The 19,835-nt window shown below is 32.6% G+C and overlaps 1 protein-coding gene across 1 annotated transcript in view; it reads left to right on the top strand.

Annotated features, from left to right (window-relative positions):
• Positions 1-10,541: 10,541 nt before the first annotated feature.
• The window catches only part of SEMA3E (semaphorin 3E), a 140,950-nt gene continuing 131,656 nt past the window's right edge, over positions 10,542-19,835 (top strand). The window contains exon 1 of the mRNA XM_052000886.1: positions 10,542-11,447. Within this exon, the coding sequence (XP_051856846.1) occupies positions 11,352-11,447 (96 nt within the window). The 5' untranslated portion in view covers positions 10,542-11,351. The remainder of the gene's footprint in view (positions 11,448-19,835) is intronic.

Here is a 19,835-nt window from a genome sequence, read left to right as displayed (position 1 = left end):
TCCATTAATGTTGCCTTTAGCAAAGGATTAAGTGTGCTTCTTACATTTTTGTTTTTTATTTGAAAGAGGCTTGAAATTAAAATGCAAAATATTAAATTGAGGGAAGATGGTACTTCTTTAATATATTGATGAAGGTAATTTGAACAAATATTTCCCTTACAGGTTAGGAAAAAAGTGATCACAAAAGTAAATATATATTTTCATTTGCTGCAAATAACTAGTTTGCATTATAATAATAATCACAAATTCCTTCTTTAGGAAAATTCTGAATCAACTTTTTGTTGAAGTAATTAATTTATTCTTACCAACTTTCCCTTCCTTACCTATTCTTCCTAAATATCTCCCCTTCTCCCCCTTCTTCTCTACCCTTTCCAACCAAAGAAGTGATGAGCAAGCTTGTTTTAAATAAGAATCAGCAAGGTTCATTATTAGGTTTGTATTTTCTGGAGATTACCTGGGATTAGATTTTTTTTTGTTTGTTTGTTTTATTGTTCCTGTCTATTTCCTGGTCCCTTTCATCCAGTCAGCCTGAAGCCCTGAAAAGGAAAAAGGAAGTAAGTGACTTTGCTCAGAATGTATTGCAGTAGACACCAGGCTCCAAGAGATTCTGAGACTTTGTCATTTGGAGCTAAAAGCATTAGGGGTGATTTCAATTGCTATTCTGAGATTGAATGGTATGAGGGTGGATGAAAGTAGCTATGAAAGAGAAAATTCTCTTTCTTTGCCTTTTGAATAAGAATTAGGTAGTTGTTCTGCATCTAGTGAAATGAAAACTTCTTAAATTTCTATATAGTTTAATACATAAATTATATAAGAAGATCATTTAAAAAACCAGAAAAAAACTGCTTTCCAAGCCTAAGCAAAATAGAAAGTTCTCCAATTACTTGAATCAATCTAGAAAATCTATTTTGATTTTTTTATTTTAAAAAATCAATTTTAACCTGAAACATTCTGTTTTGTTGAGCAAACATTCAACTGATTAAATTTCTTTAACTGTTTAGACCAGGTCAGGGTAGAAAACCTACATTTTCAATTTTATATTTTGATTTTTCTGTCTTTTCTTGAAACTGCTATTGCCATTGATTTTGGGGGAAAAAAAACCCAGTAAATTCAATTCTGCAAACATTTATGTAATAACAACTGCATATATGTATGTAGGTTCTAGTAATGAAAATACCAGAACAGACTACACAGAATCCTGGCCCTTAAAAAATCTGCACTCTAAAAGAAAACATCAGACACAAAGAAGTATTTTGTGAGATTGAAAGTGATAATGATAAGATTCAGATCCCCTTGATTCCCGGTCAGGGAACCAAATGATGTGGTTCAGCATAGTGGAGAGAGCTGTGGGAACCCTTTCTGGTCAGCGCAGGTCCTTCCTAAAAGGATTTACAAACCTGAAAAGTTAGACTGGCAAAAAGAAATTTTTTGTTTATTGTTGAGAAGTCAGCCTTTGCTGAGGAAGACTGACTTCCTCAGTGGAAGGGTCCCAACACACAGAGAGAGATAAAGTTCCTAGCAGAGAAATCCCGACAGAGAGCGAAATAAAGTTCTTAGAAGAGAAATCCTGGCAGAAAGGTAAAGAGAAGTGTAGTACTGTTAGGGGAAATAGGTGAGAAGGATAAAGATGGGTTAATGCTGAAAAGAGAGTATCTTCTCAGCAAATAAGGGGTCCTCGAAGGCAGCTATGCCAAGGAAAGGTCCCTTGATCTAGCATGATTCCTCTGCAAAGAAATGAACCCCAAAGTCATTCTTTTAAAAAGATTTGAGATTGAATTGAATGAGATTACAGCCATCAGGCCTACATTTCCAGTACAATGGGACCATTTACTGGGAGTGGTCCTGAACCAATCTTCAGCTCACAGAAATCTAGATCTTCAGCTAAATGAGATTACTTAAATTTGAACTAAGCAAGGAGTGATCCTGGATTCAACTGGTGCCACCAAGATAACAGAATGAAACCATTTTATCTTGATTCCCTGAGGCAGGCCTTTCCCAGGAGATTTTCAAGGATAGTTTATCAAATGTTACCCCCAATATCAGAGGACAGCTTCAGTGTTCCCCCTATCAATAAAGGCATATAAGGTTGTGTGGCTCAGAAGGGTGAGTGGTTACCATTTAGTAAAAAAGCTAGAGAAATCTCTAGGAGCAAAGCAAAAGTTTATTGTACATTCTTCTCATGAAAATTAGGTTTTCCTCCCATCCAGCAAGCAATTGAAAGGAGGAGGCATCTTTTGGGACAGATTTTACACTTTAAACAGTTCCTAACACAAACACTCTTCCTACCACTGACCATCAATCCTCATTGCCTGAGGGTCTTACATTCTAAATGTGGGAACTACCCATGAAATTGAACTTGACCAATAAGTACATAGCTGCCCATATTTGATTGAAGTAGGGAGAAAATGATATCATGGAGAATAGCAGGAAGGAGATTTAGGTATGCTCGTGAGTGAATGCTGAAGAATCTTCAGGCCTACTCCAACTTTGAAGAAGATCAAAACTTACTCAGGTTTCACAACTATCTTGAGAGATCTCACCTCATCTTGTTCTAGGTCTGCCCAGTATTAAGAGAAATTTTAAGATAGAGATCAATTTCTTAGTTTAGAGGAAAAAAAGAAAGCTTCAAGATAAAGGAGGCCCACAAGCAAGAATGAACACAACTTGCAAGAAGAGGAAGTTTTTAACATGTAGAAATGTGAAAAAAGGTGTTTCCTTCCATGAATGGTGGGCAGCCTACCTGAATTGTGCAGAGGTAGAAACTTTTTTTTCCAAGAAGGTACTTTTTTTTATATTATTCTATTTTTTAAACTAGTTACTTGAAAGTCAACTTCCACTCAACATTAGTCATCCTTCAAAGCAAATTTAAGTCAATTCTTTAGTCAAGGTTTTTTGAACACACTGTTTTTTTTTTTCCTTTTCTAAATTCAATTAATGTCTGTATATTCATTTAGACACTTAATTATAGACTGCCTTGCACTATTCTTTAATTATTAATTATTTTCATGCCATGGTTCCTGAATATTTGATTGTAAATTCCTTGAAGTGAGGAATATTATTTTTTCTTTCCACAATACTGGGCACAAGGCCACAGTTGAATAAATATTTATTGAATTCATTTGAAGATTAAGAACGCTCAGGAAAAAAAAAAACTGAAAAATTAGTGAGGATATTTGACTAATAGCATGACTATGCATTGACAATTCACTTAGCAGTTGCTATTGAACAACAATGACATAGAATTAATGAATTATCAACAATGCTTAACTTCTTCCTCATAGTAAAATTTAAAAGCAACCCATAATCTAATATTTGAATTTTGAGTATAAAGTAAATATAGAAAATTTGAGGAACTTCTCAGAAGTAATGGATCAATTATGAAATTAAAATCACTATTTCATTGCTTAAAAATGTTCACAGAACTGAGCAAATTTTGTCTCTTTTTGTATCTCTTTTTTGGCAATGTAAAATTCACAGTATTTTTTCATGTTTTTGAAATAAAATATTTTTGAAGATATGTTAAAATCCTCTTTACATAGTGATCATTGTGCATAGATCTACATATATAGCTGTAGATATCGACATAAGAATGTATGTATGTGTTTAAATAGCTATGGTAGGAGAGAAAATGATGTGTTTTTTTAATAGCAGAAAGAATATTGGACCAGGAAGCAGAAGTATGTTCATCTAATTTAAAGTGAAAATTTACAAGTGATCTTAGAGATAATCTAATTATAAACTTAAAAAACCTGTTTTCAAATTATTTGTTTTATAACCCTGGGAGAATTATATACTCTCTTGTCCTTCAGGCAATATTTGAACTAACTTCTAAATCTAATCTTGTGATCTAAGCTTGTGTTCTGCTTTGGTGGAACTAATTCTTATACCTTGAATTTCTTCATAACTAAATCATGCTATCACCTGTATTTTAGTACTGTCATTTAGTTCTTAATCCCATTCTGCATTTCTTTCTCTGATATGTGGACCTTATACTTTTATAGCAACAGAGAAAAATTACAATCATCAGTATAGCCAAGGAGTTTCAAGTGGGATTCCATAGATAAGCAAATACTGAGGAGCTATTAGAGGGGACTGGACATGGAGTTGTTATAAAGCATTTGAGCTGAGGAAAAGGGACAGAAGGTACTGGGGGGTTGGGACCTTCTATGGTTTTACATGGTAAGTTGTTTTGTATAAGTACTAAAAAGTCCACAATGAACAGTTTAGGATTAAGGAGGGGAGAGTTTAGGACATTGAAAAGATTGTCATAGTCTGGGAGTGATAATATATGGTCAGGTTCAGGCAACTCATGGGTTTGAGAATGGGGACAAGATTAGCTTCAGATATCTGTATTTGACACTTATAAGAGGTTTCCCCCAAATTTTGGTGAATTTCACATTTTAATAAATTAAATATTTCCTGAGATTTTTGGGACACCTTGGAAATTCAGATATATATCTGTAGATAGAGAAAGAAATATAAGTACCCATGTCACATACATGTATATGTATATTCTGTATTTCAATTGGGTTTAAATGAGATCTCATAGAATTTATTATGTACGATATCCCATATGTCTACATTATAATCAATTGATCAAACAAGTTTTACCATTGTATGGCACCTTACAGATCATTTATTTTTGCTAATTTTTTTATATATGAAGAAATTTTAATTCAGAGAATTTGCAAGATTCATTCCCACAAGCATTTATTGTAATGGCCCAGCCTGCATTAGAGCTGACGGTACAAAACTGTTTATGTTAGCAAATCAGAGTAGTATAATAGAGAGCTGTCCCCCCCCCAAAAAAAAAATTAGTAAGATCTGTGTTCAGGTTCTATCTCAAACACTTTGTACAATTCATATAACTTCTCAATAGAGTAAATGTTCTCAAAATGTAGTCCACAGATAATTGTTTTTCTCTAAGGATCCTTTGAGGGAAGGTCTTTGCAGTCAAAACTATTTTCATAATAACATTAATATGTCATTTCCCTATCAAAATATCTCTTCCAATTTCATATTTGTGTGAGGCTGATTTTCTTAACATAATTCATTTAAAACAACATGTAAAAGCAATTATGAAAAACCAACTATCTTCTTTTAAGTTAAGCATTAAAGAAGTTTGCATCTTAATCCCTATTCCTATTAAATATCTTAACCAATCTCTTGAGATGGCATAGGGAATCCTGACACTTCTATCAAATCAAAGATGCTTATGGAAAATGTTACATAGAGATGTAGAGGTAGTGAGTGCATATCATTTATGTGTGTATGTGTGATATTGAATGAAGAAAACTCTTTTTCTTAATTGTAGGTGTTACTGGAAACCTATAATTTGATTATTTATCTGGCAAAAGTCTGGGCCAGTCCCAGGCAAAATTGTGCAGCACATTTTTTTTTATTTTGTTTTCTTTTTAAGCTCTTATTCATTAAATCTTGGAACATTGAAGTGGGAGGGAATTTGGAAATCATTCTCCACAAAGCTAACATATTGATATTTCTAAAGCTTACCTCTGACCATGTTACTTGAGTGTTCAAGAAGCTTGAGAGGTTCTCTACTAGCAATATGATTTTTTAAAAAAGGATCACAGAATTGTAGTTGTAAAGAATCTCAAAGATCATCTTATCCAATCACCTCATTTTACAAATATAAGAACAGATATCCAGAAAGGTGAAACAATGTGCCCAAAATGATAAGAACTGGGATCTAAACCAATGCCTTATGAGCCCAAATTGTTCATAGTTTCTCCCCCATCATTGCTTTTTTTTTTTTAAATTTTTTATTTAATAATTACTTTATATTGACAGAATCCATGCCAGGGTAATTTTTTATAACATTATCCCTTGCACTCGTTTCTGTTCCGATTTTTCCCCTCCCTCCCTCCACCCCCTCCCCTAGATGGCAAGCAGTCCTATATATGTTGGATATGTTGCAGTATATCCTAGATACAATATACCATCATTGCTTCTTTAGTTAGTCTTTAAAGCTCTTTATAATTTGTTTTCAAACTACCTTTCTAGTTTGCTTTTTTTGTGAACATTTTATCTTGGCTACTGATATATCTATCCCCTTACTGGAATGGTATGTATTCTTCCTCACCTTGATCTCTTGGCATCATTAACTTACTTTAAGATTGAACCAAAGTCTATTCCCTACATGAAACCTTTATCAATGCCCTCAATTATTAATATTCTTTCTCCACAAATAAATGAATAAACCAACAAATAGATAAAGAAATAAATGAAAAAATAATGAATGAGCAGATTAACATATAGGTAAACAAAGTATCATATTAATAAATAAAAGTTGCCCTACTTTCAGAGAGGCTCAAAGAAGTTTAATGATTTTCTTAAATTCACATAGCTAAGAAATAGCAAAACTATAACTAGAAGCTGGGTTTCCTCATTCTCAGTCCTGTTCTTTGCAATACTCTTTTCTATAAACTTTTCCTCAGTATGGCATCCAGTGGCTTCTTGCCTTCCTTCTCCTCATCAAAATGTATTCTCAAAGTCTTCATTCATATTAATGTTTTAAATGGTTGATAATTTAGTGTTATATTTATCTCAATAGATTGATTGAAGCCTTATAGCAGTTGAGTTTTAGATATCATTTAGAAGGTTAGGGAAATTATAGGAGAAGGATAACTATATTCACAAAATTGCCTTACCATTAGGTTGAAGATTGACATTCCTTTTTTTTTTTTTTTTTAATAACTTTTTTATAGACAGAACATATGCCTGGGTAATTTTTTTACAACATTATCCCTTGCACTCACTTCTGTTCTGACTTTTCCCTTTCCTCCCTCCACCCTCTCCCCTGGATGGCAAGCAGTCCTATACATATAGTATATTCTAGACATAATATATGTGTGTAGAACCGAACAATTCTCTTGCTGCACAAGAAGAATTGGATTCAGAAGGTAAAAATAACCTGGGAAGAAAAACAAAAATGCAAGTAGGTATTTTTCATTTCCCAGTGTTCCTTCTCTGGGTGTAGCTGATTTTGTCCATCATTGATCAATTGGAACTGAATTAGATCTTCTCTTTGTCGAAGAAATCCACTTCCATCAGAATACATCATCATACAGTATTGTTGTTGAATGATCTCCTGGTTCTGCTCATTTCACTCAGTATCACTTTATGTAAGTCTTGCCAGTCCTCTCTGTATTCATCCTGCAGGTCATTTCTTATAGAACAGTAATATTCCATAACATTCATATACCACAATTTACCCAGCCATTCTCCAATTGATGGCCATCCATTCATTTTCCAGTTTCTAGCCACTACAAACAGGGCTGCCACAAACATTTTGGTACATACAGGTCCCTTTCCCTTCTTTAGTATCTCTTTAGGATATAAGCCCAGTAGTAGCACTGCTGGATCAAAGGTATGCACAGTTTGATAACTTTTTGGGCATAATTCCAAATTGCTCTCCAGAATGGTTGGATTTGTTCACAACTCCACCAACAATGCATCAGTGTCCTAGTTTTCCCGCATCCCCTCCAACATTCATCATTATTTTTTCCTGTCATCTCAGCCAAGAAGATTGACATTCTTGAGAAGACTCTGGTGATATGTTGAGGACAGATTTGTTGACTGAAAAATCTGAGTTCAAATTTCTTTGCAGACATTTGTTACCTGTATAATCCTAGAAAAATCCCTTAGACTTTTCTAAATCTCAGTTTCTTCATCTTTAAAGTGATGATTATAAAAACATCTTCCTCCCAAGTTCTTTTGTGAGAATAATTTGAATTGATATATAAAGTGATAAAGATAACTAGTACATATATATGTATCTTTATGTTTTAAAAAGTACTTTACAAATATTATCTTATTTGATCCTTAAAAAATCCTGTAAGGCAGATGTTATTATTCTCATTTTAGTGATGAAGAAACTGAGCAAGCTTTTGATTTGCCAAGAACCACATAGCCAATAAGTGTCCAGATGGGGATTGGATTCAGGTCCTTATTATTCTATGCTCAGTGCTTTATCCACTGAACTACTTGTTATTGCCTTTGATGCTTCCTGCTAGCTATTTTGCCTAACCTGACTCCTGGAACATCATGTTTTTCCCAGAATAAGCTCCTCACCAGAATTCTTATGTCATAGCCATTGCTTCTTCTTTGTTAATTCAAATCTGTTCTGTGCCATCCTTTGCCTCTCCCCTATGATGCATAATTGAAGGGCAGATCAAAAAAAAAAAAAAAATACCTCCCTAAGCTTGCTTTCTCTATAGAATTCAGAATTCCAGCAATTCTTCATTTTCTACCAGCTACATGGCTTGGTTTTAACTGTATAGATTTCTCTATTAGATTGTAAACCACATTAGATTGTGGACAGGAACTATCTTTTGTTTTTTTTAATTTTTATTTCCAGAGCTTAGAAGAATGCCTAGTATATAGTAGTTACTTAATAAATGTTTATTGATTATTGGTTATTACTGTTGTTGTTCCAAAATCTGAAGTCATTGACAAATCAAGATAGAAGGGAAAAACGAAATCAAGAGAAAGAGTCTAGGAATCCACTTTATTTATTTATTTATTTAGTTTTGGTGTCTCAATTTCCTTCTCATCAGTGAACCAATTTTATTTTCTCTTCTTACTTAATTTGTTTTCTTCATTTATCTTAGATTCCTTTTGTTTTAATGTGTTTACTTTTGGTTAATTTTAGAAGAATATGCAGATTCATATTCAGAATACACAGAATATTCAGACTATATATTCTTTTAGAAGACAAATAGAGAGGGAAATCAGGAGGAAAAAAGCACAAAATTAAGGAAAAACTAAATTTTAAGCATAAAGGAAAAAAGTTTAAAATGTCATCTTTTAATAATTATCATTATAGTCAGCACTTATATAATGTTTTAAAATTCATAAAATATTTTACATCAGTTACCTCATTTGATCTTCATAACAATCGTAGGAAAGAAGTTCTTTTATTATATCTATTTTACAGATAAAGAAACTAGGGCCCAGGGCAATTAAGTGACATATCCAGGGTCACATAGCTAACTAAAGAAGCCTGTGAGACAGAATTTTAATTTAGGCATATCTTTCTCATTCCACATCTCTCAGAGTATGCACTTTTACATTCTTAGCTGTGACTTGAAACTATAAAAGCATTTATTTTATATCATGCTAAGAGCAAATGTTTTAATTGGTTATTTTAGCTTAATTCTATTGTTTCAATAAGTACTTCATAAGGGATATGATGTATTGTAAAAATTATTCAATTTGGAGTCAACAGACCTGTGTTCAAATTTTGCTTCTTCTACTGAATATGTGGGTGATCTTAGGCATTTCATGAATTTCCCTGTGCCTCAGTTTAATTTTCTATAAAATAAAGAAACTGGGCAAGATGAATGAAAACTAAATCTCCACTTAATCTAATGAATCTCAGGAAAAATGTTAAATAAAAATGACTTATACAATTTGTCAGCATAAGTAATCACCGCCTTCCTATTTGACAGCTTAGAAAAACCACCAATGTGTTAAGGTTTCTTTGTTCTGGGGATGAAAAAAAAAATCTTTTGTATCCTTTCTCAAACAGTGCACAAGCTCTTAGGTCTCATTCCTCGGCCTCTTTAAATGCTGAGGTAGTACAATAGAAACAAGAAACTTTAAAAAAAAAAAAAAAGGTAGCTGTGACAAAAACAACAAAAGGCTTTGGCTTTAGAAATGGATTGCTTTTTGATAACATTTCAAAAATGGTTAAAGGTCCCTTTACCCAGGTGTCTAAAGTCACTATGTTAATATGTGCCACCTACACACACACACACACACACACACACACACACACACAATATACAGTTATATTCATAACTGTTTTGTAGGCACTGTTCCAGGTACCCAATCCACTACTAATACTAACCAGAATTGAACACAGTCACCAAGGGGGTAGAAAATAGAAATCCTTCTCCTTTTTCATTGGTGATTAACATGCTGAACTTTACCTCATTGTATTAGCAATTATGATAGTTTCCAGACTTAGTACAATCCAAATATAAATTTGGCTTTCAGAACCATAATTCACAGGACTTTTCACAATTTTTTTAAAATCTGGAACTATGGGTACCTCTTTGGAGAGGTCTGCCATGAGCTGGAGTTTCTGGCTGGAAAATGGAGAACTACTGAATAATTTTTCTATTGATTCATGTTCTCTTTTTTCTTTACTGTAACAAATGATTCCCCTACCTTTCTCTGTTTGTAAACAGAGACCATTTTTCTTACCTTAAAATTTAAATATATAAGTTTTGTTCTCTTCTTTTTATTTTATTGTACATGTTTGAAAACTATTCCCAGGTGTACCATGTACTTAAATAAATAATTTGTATGTCAATAGTTGGATGGATAAATACTTTTAGTTTATAATTTAAAGGATAGATATCTTCACCTATATCTATATCTCTTTGTCAAAAGCAATTTTTAGTGCAAAAATGTTTATGGCAGCCCTTCTTGTGGTGGCTAGAAACTATCAATCAAATGGATGCCCATCAATTGGAGAATGGCTGAGTAAATTGTTGTATATGAATGTTACAGAATATTATTGTTCTGTAAGAAATGATCAGCAGGATGAATACAGAGAGGACTGGCGAGAATTACATGAACTGATGCTAAGTGAAATGAGCAGAACCAGGAGATCATTATACACTTCAACAACAATATTGTATGAGGATCAATTCTGATGGACATGGCTCTCTTCAGCAATGAGAGGATCCAAATCAGTTTCAATTGCTCTGTAATGAATAGAACCAGCTACACCCAGTGACAGAACACCTGGAAATGAGTTTTTATATTGTTTTGGATTTTTCTCCTTCCCTCCCCAAACAACAATATAGCATTTACACTCTTTCTCTTATTGTTTGCTTGCATTTTTGTTTTTCTTCCGGGTTATTTTTACCTTCTTTCTAAATCCGATTTTTCTTGTGCAGCAAGATAACTGTATAAATATATATATATACATATATTGTATTTAATATATATTTTAACATATTTAACATGTATGGAACTACCTGCCATCCAGGAGAAGGGGTGGAGGGAAGGAGGGGAAAAATTGGAAGAGAAGTTTTTGCAAGGGTCAATATTGAAAAATTACTCATGCATATGTTTTGTCAATAAAAAGCTATAATAAAAAAAAGCAACTTTTACCTATCAAGTTCCTTAAATGCCAAAAAAAAAAAAAAAAAGAAGAAGAAGAAGAAGCCAAAAGTTTTAAAAGAAATGAATAAACATGGGGCTTGCTTTTTTTCTTTTGTATTTATCATAAATATCCTGGTTGTATTTCAGAGCTCTGGGATTTAAATAGGACATCAATCTTTCATAGTCCTTTTGGATTTCTCGACCTCCGGGTGATGTTGCTGGATGAATATCAAGAACGACTGTTTGTGGGAGGCAGGGATCTGGTGTATTCCCTCAACCTGGATCGAGTCAGTGAAGGCTATAGAGAGGTATGGCAATATCAAGATCTGTTTTTAGAGAAAAAAAAATGTATAAGTCTTTTTTGTGTTCTATTCAGGTAGTCAGGGGGTACAGGGGATGGAATGTTGGATTTGGAGCCAGGAAGAACTGAGTTCAGGTCCAGCCTCAGACTCTTATTAGCTATATGGCCATGAGTAAGTCACAACCCATAATGCCTCATTTTCCTCATCTGATAATAAACACAATAACACCTACCTTCTAGTATTGTTGTAAGAATCAAATGTAATGATTCTCTTTTTTAAAAAATAGGTAAGTAATATCTTATTTTTTTCCAATTCCATGTATGATAGTTTTCAATATTCGTTTTTATATTGTTTTGGATTTTTCTCCTTCCCTCCCCAAAACAGCATACAATCTGATATAGGTTAAACATACAGTCATATTAAACATATTTCCACATGTATATTGTGAAAGAAAAATCAAAATTTAAGGGAAAAGTAAGAAAGAAAAAAAGAATAAGAAAAAAGTGAAAATATTATGCTTTGATCTATGTTCAAACTCTATCAGTTCTTTCTCTGGATATGGATACCATTTTCTATCATGAGTCCTTTGGAATTGTTTTAGAACACTATATTGCTGAGAAGAGCTAAGTTTATCATAGTTGATGGTCACACAGTGTTGCTGGTTCTTCTCATTTCACTCAGTATCAGTTCATGTATTAATTTCCAGGCTTTTTCTGAAATCTACCTGTTTATTATATTCATATAATACCACTTACTACTCTCCAATTGATGGGCATTCCCTCAATTTTCAATTCTTTGCCACTACAAAAAAGAACTGCAATAATTATTTTTTGTACATATGAGTCCTTTTCTCCCTTTTTTATGATCCAAATGATTTATTTCTAAAGCAAACCTTAAAACATTCCATTCATTTTATTATGCTAACTTATTATTCTTTTGTCATCTTTTAGCAATTTGGGAAATAATTATTTTATGAAATGTTGTTAGCCAACAATTGTATCTAAGATGATTTTGGAAAGCATCTCAAATGCATTTGCAGCAAATCCTTGTCCCATCTGTATCCCCAGAAGCTTCTAACTCATGCATTTGGCATTCTCCTTGCATGACATCCCTCCTGATTACCACACCCTCTGTCCTGAGACATATGTGTAGAATACGTTGAGTTATTAGCAACCTCATTGGATTTTTTCAATTTCAATAGTGGATTAATGACATCTAAATAAATATGAACATATGAACTTAATACTAACCTTGTAAAAAATGCCTGACTGAAATTAGATAGCTCTTGATGGACCTGGAAGATTTGAATTCTAAATCAAAATTAATTAAAGACTCAGGAAATTGACATAACAAATTGCAAGTTTTATGAGAAAAACTCTTTAATGTTAAGGAAAATGTTAATTTTTAAAAATTAATTTAATTTTAATTTATAGAATAAAATAAATATTTCTGTAACATCGTATATGAAAAAATGATTGACATTTAAAACTGCAAATCTTTTATGTACAAATTGTTATTTCTCTTAAATATGTAATATAGTTATGTAAATTTCTTTTTTTCTATTTTTTTCTTTCCACCCCTTCCCTGTCCTAGAGATGGCTACCATTAGACACAAATATAAATGTAAAATTATTTTATATATACTTCTATTTATCAATTCTTCCTCTGGATGTAGATAGTATCTCCCTTCATATGTCCATTATAGTTAATTTGGGTATCTATAATAGTCAAAAATGAATTATTTTCTCACATTTGTTCTTGAAATAATATTGGTATTATTTTCTTAGTTTTGCTCACTTCACTTTTCATTATTTCATGCAAGCCTATCCATATTTTTGTAATATTGTTGAGCTCATCATTTCTTGTAGCACAGTAGTATTCCATCACAATCATATATCATAACTAATAGATTATATCTACATTTGCAGTGTGTAGAATTAAACCGACAATCTTGAAATTTTATTCCACAGAATTGCTTTCTTATACAATATGGAGATAAATTGAGACGGATTTTTTTTCCCTTGTTATATATTGTGTCTTTATATAATTATCCCATTCCTTTTTTAAAAGCATCTCCAGTTTCTCCTTCACAGTAGCTTCTCTCACTAGCTATATTGATTTCTGAGATGAGTAAAAATTCATCTAACCTAGCATATCTATTTGGCTATAGATTAAACTTCATATCTCATTCAGTCATTTTCCAGGAAACTTTTATCTATCCACTGTAGTCATGTTACTATCTTTCCTACTCCTATCTCCTCTCCTTTCCCAACTATTTTTTCTCTCTTGCTCTAGAAAAAGTAACCATTTTAATGATACCATTGGGGGAATTAAAAAAAAAAAGATATTACAAACAATTAGCTCTATGATTCTATTTATACTTCCTGTGACTAACTTGGCCCCACTTTCTTGGTCCTACTCCTTTATGTGTGTTGTATCTTCCTATTAGAATGCAAATTCTAATATTCTTGAATGACATGGGGCTGCTTTATTTTTATACTTTTATCTTAGTGCCTAGCAGAATGCCTAATGTAAAGTTAGTATTTATTATTACTTTTTTAATTTAAAACATTAGTTCTTCCCTCAAACATGCCCAGTTCTCTTCTATTGTTAAAAAAGGAAGGAAGGAAGGAAGGAAGGAAGGAAGGAAGGAAGGAAGGAAGGAAGGAAGGAAGGAAGGAAAGAAAAAAGAAAGAAGGAAGGAAGGAAGGAAGAAGGAAGGAAGGAAGGAAGGAAGGAAGGAAGGAAGGAAGGAAGGAAGGAAGGAAGGAAGGAAGGAAGGAAAGAAGGAAGGAAGGAAAGAAACTCGATATTCATTATATCTAAAACTTAGGTTTTTCATTCTTTTTTCCACCAAGCTGCTTCAATGTTCTATGGATATGTGTGGTTTTCATTTCTCTCTACTGTTCTTTTTTTTTTTTTTTCATTCCTTGAAATGTACTTCCATTTCCACACTTCCACTTCTCAAATTAAATTGCTTTTTAAAGCATATTTATAAACCCCTATCTAAACTAATTGAATTGCTTTTCCACCATCTTTTTTTTTTCTTTGATATCTCTGAGGTATTGAATACTGTTGAGCAATTCTCTTTGCAACATATTTGATAGTCGTCAATAATTTTCATAGATACTACTAATCAGAAAACATTACCTCATGTCAAAACTTCTTACTTCCACCCTTCCCCTAATAGAATGTAAACTTTGTTGAGGGGACACAGATTGTATAATTTTTTAACCTTTGCACCTCCCATATAAGACAGAGGCTGAATAGAATTGCAAAGCATTATATGCTGTTAAGAGAATATAATTTGTTTGCTTAAATAAGAAAATGTTGACATTTGTCAAATTTTTGACTTCTTGATAAGTTGACTCATCTCTACAATTTCTAGCTGATTCTTTTCTTCATTTGCAAATTAGCAAGCTCACAATAACTTGCACTTTTATCTTTACTTAGATAACATTAAACATGACTTCTGGGAATAGCTTTGAGGCAAAATTGCCTAAGTTCCCAGAGTATTATGTGAGAATTCTTTGAATTATGAATATAATTTCTTTTATTCTTTTTATTCTTTTATTCTGTGCTATTTTATTTAATATTTTATTTTATTCATGTAAAATATATAAAACAATGTTTAACATTTGTTTCTAAAATGTGGAGTTCAAATTTCTATCCCATCAGCCTTCTTCACACTCCCATTAAGAAGTTATATGTGAAATTATGCAAAACATCTCCATAAAAATTTTATTGTTAAAGGAAATATAAATCATCTCTAGTCCTCCCCACAAAAAAAAAAAAAACCCTCAAGAAAAAGAAAAAATTTAAAAGGATACCTTGAGGGGCAGAGCCAAGATGGTGAAGAGGACATATATGTCTTTCTGAGTTCTCCTTTATCCTCAATCTATTTTTACAAAACTCAGCCTCGGAATTAGTGCTTGACTGTCAAAACCCATGAATATTGGGAATACAACACATTACCAACAAAAGATAATCTCAAAATTCACTAGAAATGGTCTGTTTTTGCTCAAATGGAGACAAAACAGGGCTAGGCCAAGCAGAATCAGGCAGATAGGCAGTAAGAGCATGGAAAACAGCTCACACTGAGCTGACTGGAGGTTAGCAGGGTGTGGTCTTCACCTGCAGAAAATCTGTGGGGAGAATTCTACCACAGTTTTGCTTACTCTGCCCTGGCAGCAAACCAGTAGATCAGCAGAGAAGCTATAAACACAAAGGTTAAAGACTATAACCCCCAAATCCTAGAGTCTTTAGGGACCTGACCACACCCACCAGGAGGGACTCAGCATGCTCTCAGTGTGCAACTGCTGATCCCAGCACAGACACTGATCCCAGTATAATTATTGCTGTCCCACTGCTGCTTCATTGCTACTTCCTGTTGTCTGTTGAGGAAGCTCAGTAACCCTGCATTGCACCAAAAGCATACTGCAACTTTTTTTTTTTTTTTTTTTGTAAAAATGAGTAAAAAGGCAAAGCAGACAATAACTATAGATAGCTTCTATACTGAAAGAGAATAGGAGTGAAACAAGGTTGCCCACTATCACTATTACTATTCAATATTGTATTAGAAATGCTAGCTTCGGCAATAAGAGATGAAAAAGAGATTAAAGAAATTAGAGCAGGTAAAGAGGAAAACAAATGATCACTCTTTGCAGAAGATATGATGGTATACTTAGAGAACTCTAGAAATTCTACTAAAAAGCTATCAGAAATAATTCACAATTTTAGCAAAGTTGCAGGATACAAAATAAACGCACATAAATACTCAGCATTTTTATAAATCACTAATGAAATCCAACAAGACATACAAAGATAAATTTTATTTAAAGTAACTGTTGATAGCATAAAATATTTGGGAATCTATCTGCCAAAGGAAAGTCAGGAACTATATGAGCAAAACTACAAAACACTTTCCACCCAAATAAAGTCACACCTAACAATTGGATGTTAAGTGCACTTAGATAGTTAAAACTAATATAATAAAAATGACAATACTATCCAAACTAATCTATTTGTTTAGTGCTATACAAATCAGACTCCCAAAAAACTATTTTAGTGACCTAGAAAAAATAACAACAAAATTCATCTGGAAGAACAAAAGGTCAAGAATTTCAAGGGACTGTTAATAAAAAGTTATTTGAAAACATAAAAAAATAATTTAAAAAATAATTTCAAGGAAACTAATGAAAAAAAATCAAATGAAGGTGGTCTAGCTGTACCTGATCTGAAACTATATTAGAAAGCAGTGTCACCAAGATTATTTGGTATTGGCTAAGAAATAGACTAGTTGATCAGTGGAATAGGTTAGGTTCATAGGACAAAATAGTCAATAACTATAGCAATCTAGTGTTTGACAAACCCAAAGACCACAACTTTGGAGATAAGAATTCACTATTTGACAAAAACTTCTGGGAAAATTGGAAATTAATATGGCAGAAACTAGGCATTGACCCACACTTAATACTATACACCAAGATAAGATCAAAATGGGTTCATGAGTTAGGCATAAAGAATGAGATTATAAATAAATTAGAAGAACATAGGAAAGTTTACCTCTCAGACCTGTGGAGGCAGAAGGAGTGTGTGACCAAAGAAGAACTAGAGATCATTATTAATCACAAAATTAAAATTTTTGATTATATCAAGTTAAAAAGCTTTTGTACCAACAAAATTAATGCAGATAAGATGAAAAGGGAAGCAATAAACTGGGAAAACATTTTTAATAGTTAAAGGTTCTGATAAAGGCCTCATTTTCAAAATATATAGAGAATTGACACTAATTTATAAGAAATGAAGCCATTCTCCAATTGATGAATAGTCAAAGACAATTTTTGGATTATGAAATTGAAACTATTTCTAGTCATATGAAAAGGTGCTCCAAAACATTATTAATCAGAGAAATGCAAATTAAGACAACTGTGAGATACCACTACATACCTGTCCGATTGGCTAAGATGACAGGAAAAGATAATGACAAATGTTGGAGGGCATGTGGGAAAACTGGGACACTGATACATTGTTGGTGGAGTTACAAACGGATCCAACCATTCTGGAGAGCAATTTGGAAATATACTCAAAAAGTTATCAAACTGTGCATACCCTTGATCCAGCAGTGTTATACTACTAGACTTGTAACCCAAAGAAATATTAAAGAAGGGAAAGAGACCTGTATGTGCAAAAATGTTTGTGGCAGCCCTGTTTGTAGTGGCTAGAAACTGGAAAATGAATGGATGCCCATTAATGGATTATGGCTAAGTAAATTGTGGTATATGGATGTTATGGAATATTATTGTTCTGTAAGAAATGACCAGCAGGATGAATACAGAGAGGCTTGGAAAGACTTACATGAACTGATGCTAAGTGAAAGCTCATGAAATTTCCTGACTTTACTCTGTCATTTTGACTCTACTTCTAGAGCTTTCTAATTTACATCATTCCATCTCTCCCTTTTACTTTTTCTTACACATTCCTCTCTCATGCCTTTATTTAGTTTTTTTTAGATATCATCCCTTCATATTTAATTCACACCTGTGCTCTCTGTCTATACATACTCCTTGTAATCGCCCTAATAATGAGAATATTCTTATGAGTTACAAGTTATATCCTCCCATGTAGGAATAGTAAAGAAATTAACCTTATTAAGTACTTAATGATTTCCCTTTTCTATTATTTCCTTATGCTTCTGTTGTGTCCTATATTTGAAAGTCAAATTTTCTATTCCACTCTGGTCTTTGCATCACAAATGCTTGACAATCCTCTATTTCATTGACTGTCTACATTTCCCCCTTAATGATTAAATTTAGATTGACTAGATAGGTGAATTTTGGTTATAATCCTAGATCCATTGGTCTTCTTCCAAGCCCTCTGATCCTTTAATATAGAAGCTGCTAAACCTTGTGTTGTCTTGATTGTGCACTTGAATTGTTTCTTTGTGGATGCTTACAATATTTTCTTCTTGATCTGGGAGGTCCAGAATTTATCTATAATCCTAAATCTTCATCTTGGGATTTCTTTTAGGAGATGATGGGTAGATTCTTTCAATTTCTACTTTAACCTCTAGTTCCAGAATATTAGGATAGTTTTCTTTGATAATTTCTTGAAAAATTATGATGATGCTCTTTTTTTAATCGTGGTTTTAGGTAGAACAAAAAATTTAAAATTGTCTCTCCTGGATCTATTATCAGAACTTTTTTGCTAATCTTTTAAGTTGTCTTTGGCTGGAAAATTATTTGACTCCATTTTTGTGGGTTCCAAAGCTCTAAAATTTTTATAGTTGTTATTTAAAAGTATTTGGAGGAATTTGAGGGAGAACTCAATCCCTCCCTTTACTTCCTCCCCCATCTTGGCTTTATATCTGATTAGAGATACAATTTCATCAGAAGAATATACACGAAAATGATTTTTCAGTTTCATTGCTGAAATGGACCTGTGATTTCATAAGTAGAAATAATCTTTTAATTTGTGCAAATAGCATTCCATTTGTTCCTCATCCTGCATGATTTCCCTTCATGTTTTCTCATAGAGCCTCCTGAGAATGTACCAGCAGTGTGCTACAATCCCATCTCTAGATATTTTCATATTGTCTTGAATATCAGGATAGCTCTTAAGCTACCTTCACTTTCATTTTTTAACATATTCTATATCTGTCATTATGCAAACCCATTTGAATGATGAATCATAACTTTCAAGTAACAAACAAAATGATGCTTAAAAATGGTTGTGAGCAGAAAACATTTTTCCATATGCTTCTTTTATTGTAATTGTTTTTATATTTTTCATTATTTCAAAAAGTTTTCGCAAAGGGCTGTGAAATTGCATTAAGTTATTGGAGCAAGATCAGATTTCCTAAAAGGTCAACAAGTTCCCAACTTGGGAAGCAGTTTTCTTTATACTATTTAAGCAAATTCCTTTCTATTTCATAACTGGAAGAATTTGTTTTGGCATTAAATCTGAACAACATGAAGTTAACCTGTGTACATGCATAAAATTAATCATAAATGTGTTTATATGGTGAATTGAGTGATTTATAAAAAATGTAAGTAAATTGAGCACGGCAAGCATACTCTTGAGAAACATAGTAAAAGAGCTTGAATTACTTTAAAATATATTTAGATTTCAAAGGTTATACATGATTGAAAAGGAAATATGCCTAACTCACCTAATAATTGTTTGGAAGTGTTTCTATTGTGAACCTTTATTGTAAGAAATGTATTTTTTTCAAGTAATTCTTAAAACAAAACAAAATTTAAATAGAGGACTGCTCTTGGCTTTCAATAAATTTAAATAATGGGACATGACTCTGACTATTAAATTGAAAGTTTAACTTTTTTTCTTAAAATAACTGCATAGATGACCTTTTCACAGGTCATTTACTTTTTTTTT

Source organism: Antechinus flavipes, chromosome 5, assembly GCF_016432865.1.
Source record: "Antechinus flavipes isolate AdamAnt ecotype Samford, QLD, Australia chromosome 5, AdamAnt_v2, whole genome shotgun sequence".
Lineage (NCBI taxonomy): Eukaryota > Metazoa > Chordata > Mammalia > Dasyuromorphia > Dasyuridae > Antechinus > Antechinus flavipes.
Note: the sequence above shows the minus strand (reverse complement) of the source record. Positions and strands in the feature narration are given on the sequence as shown.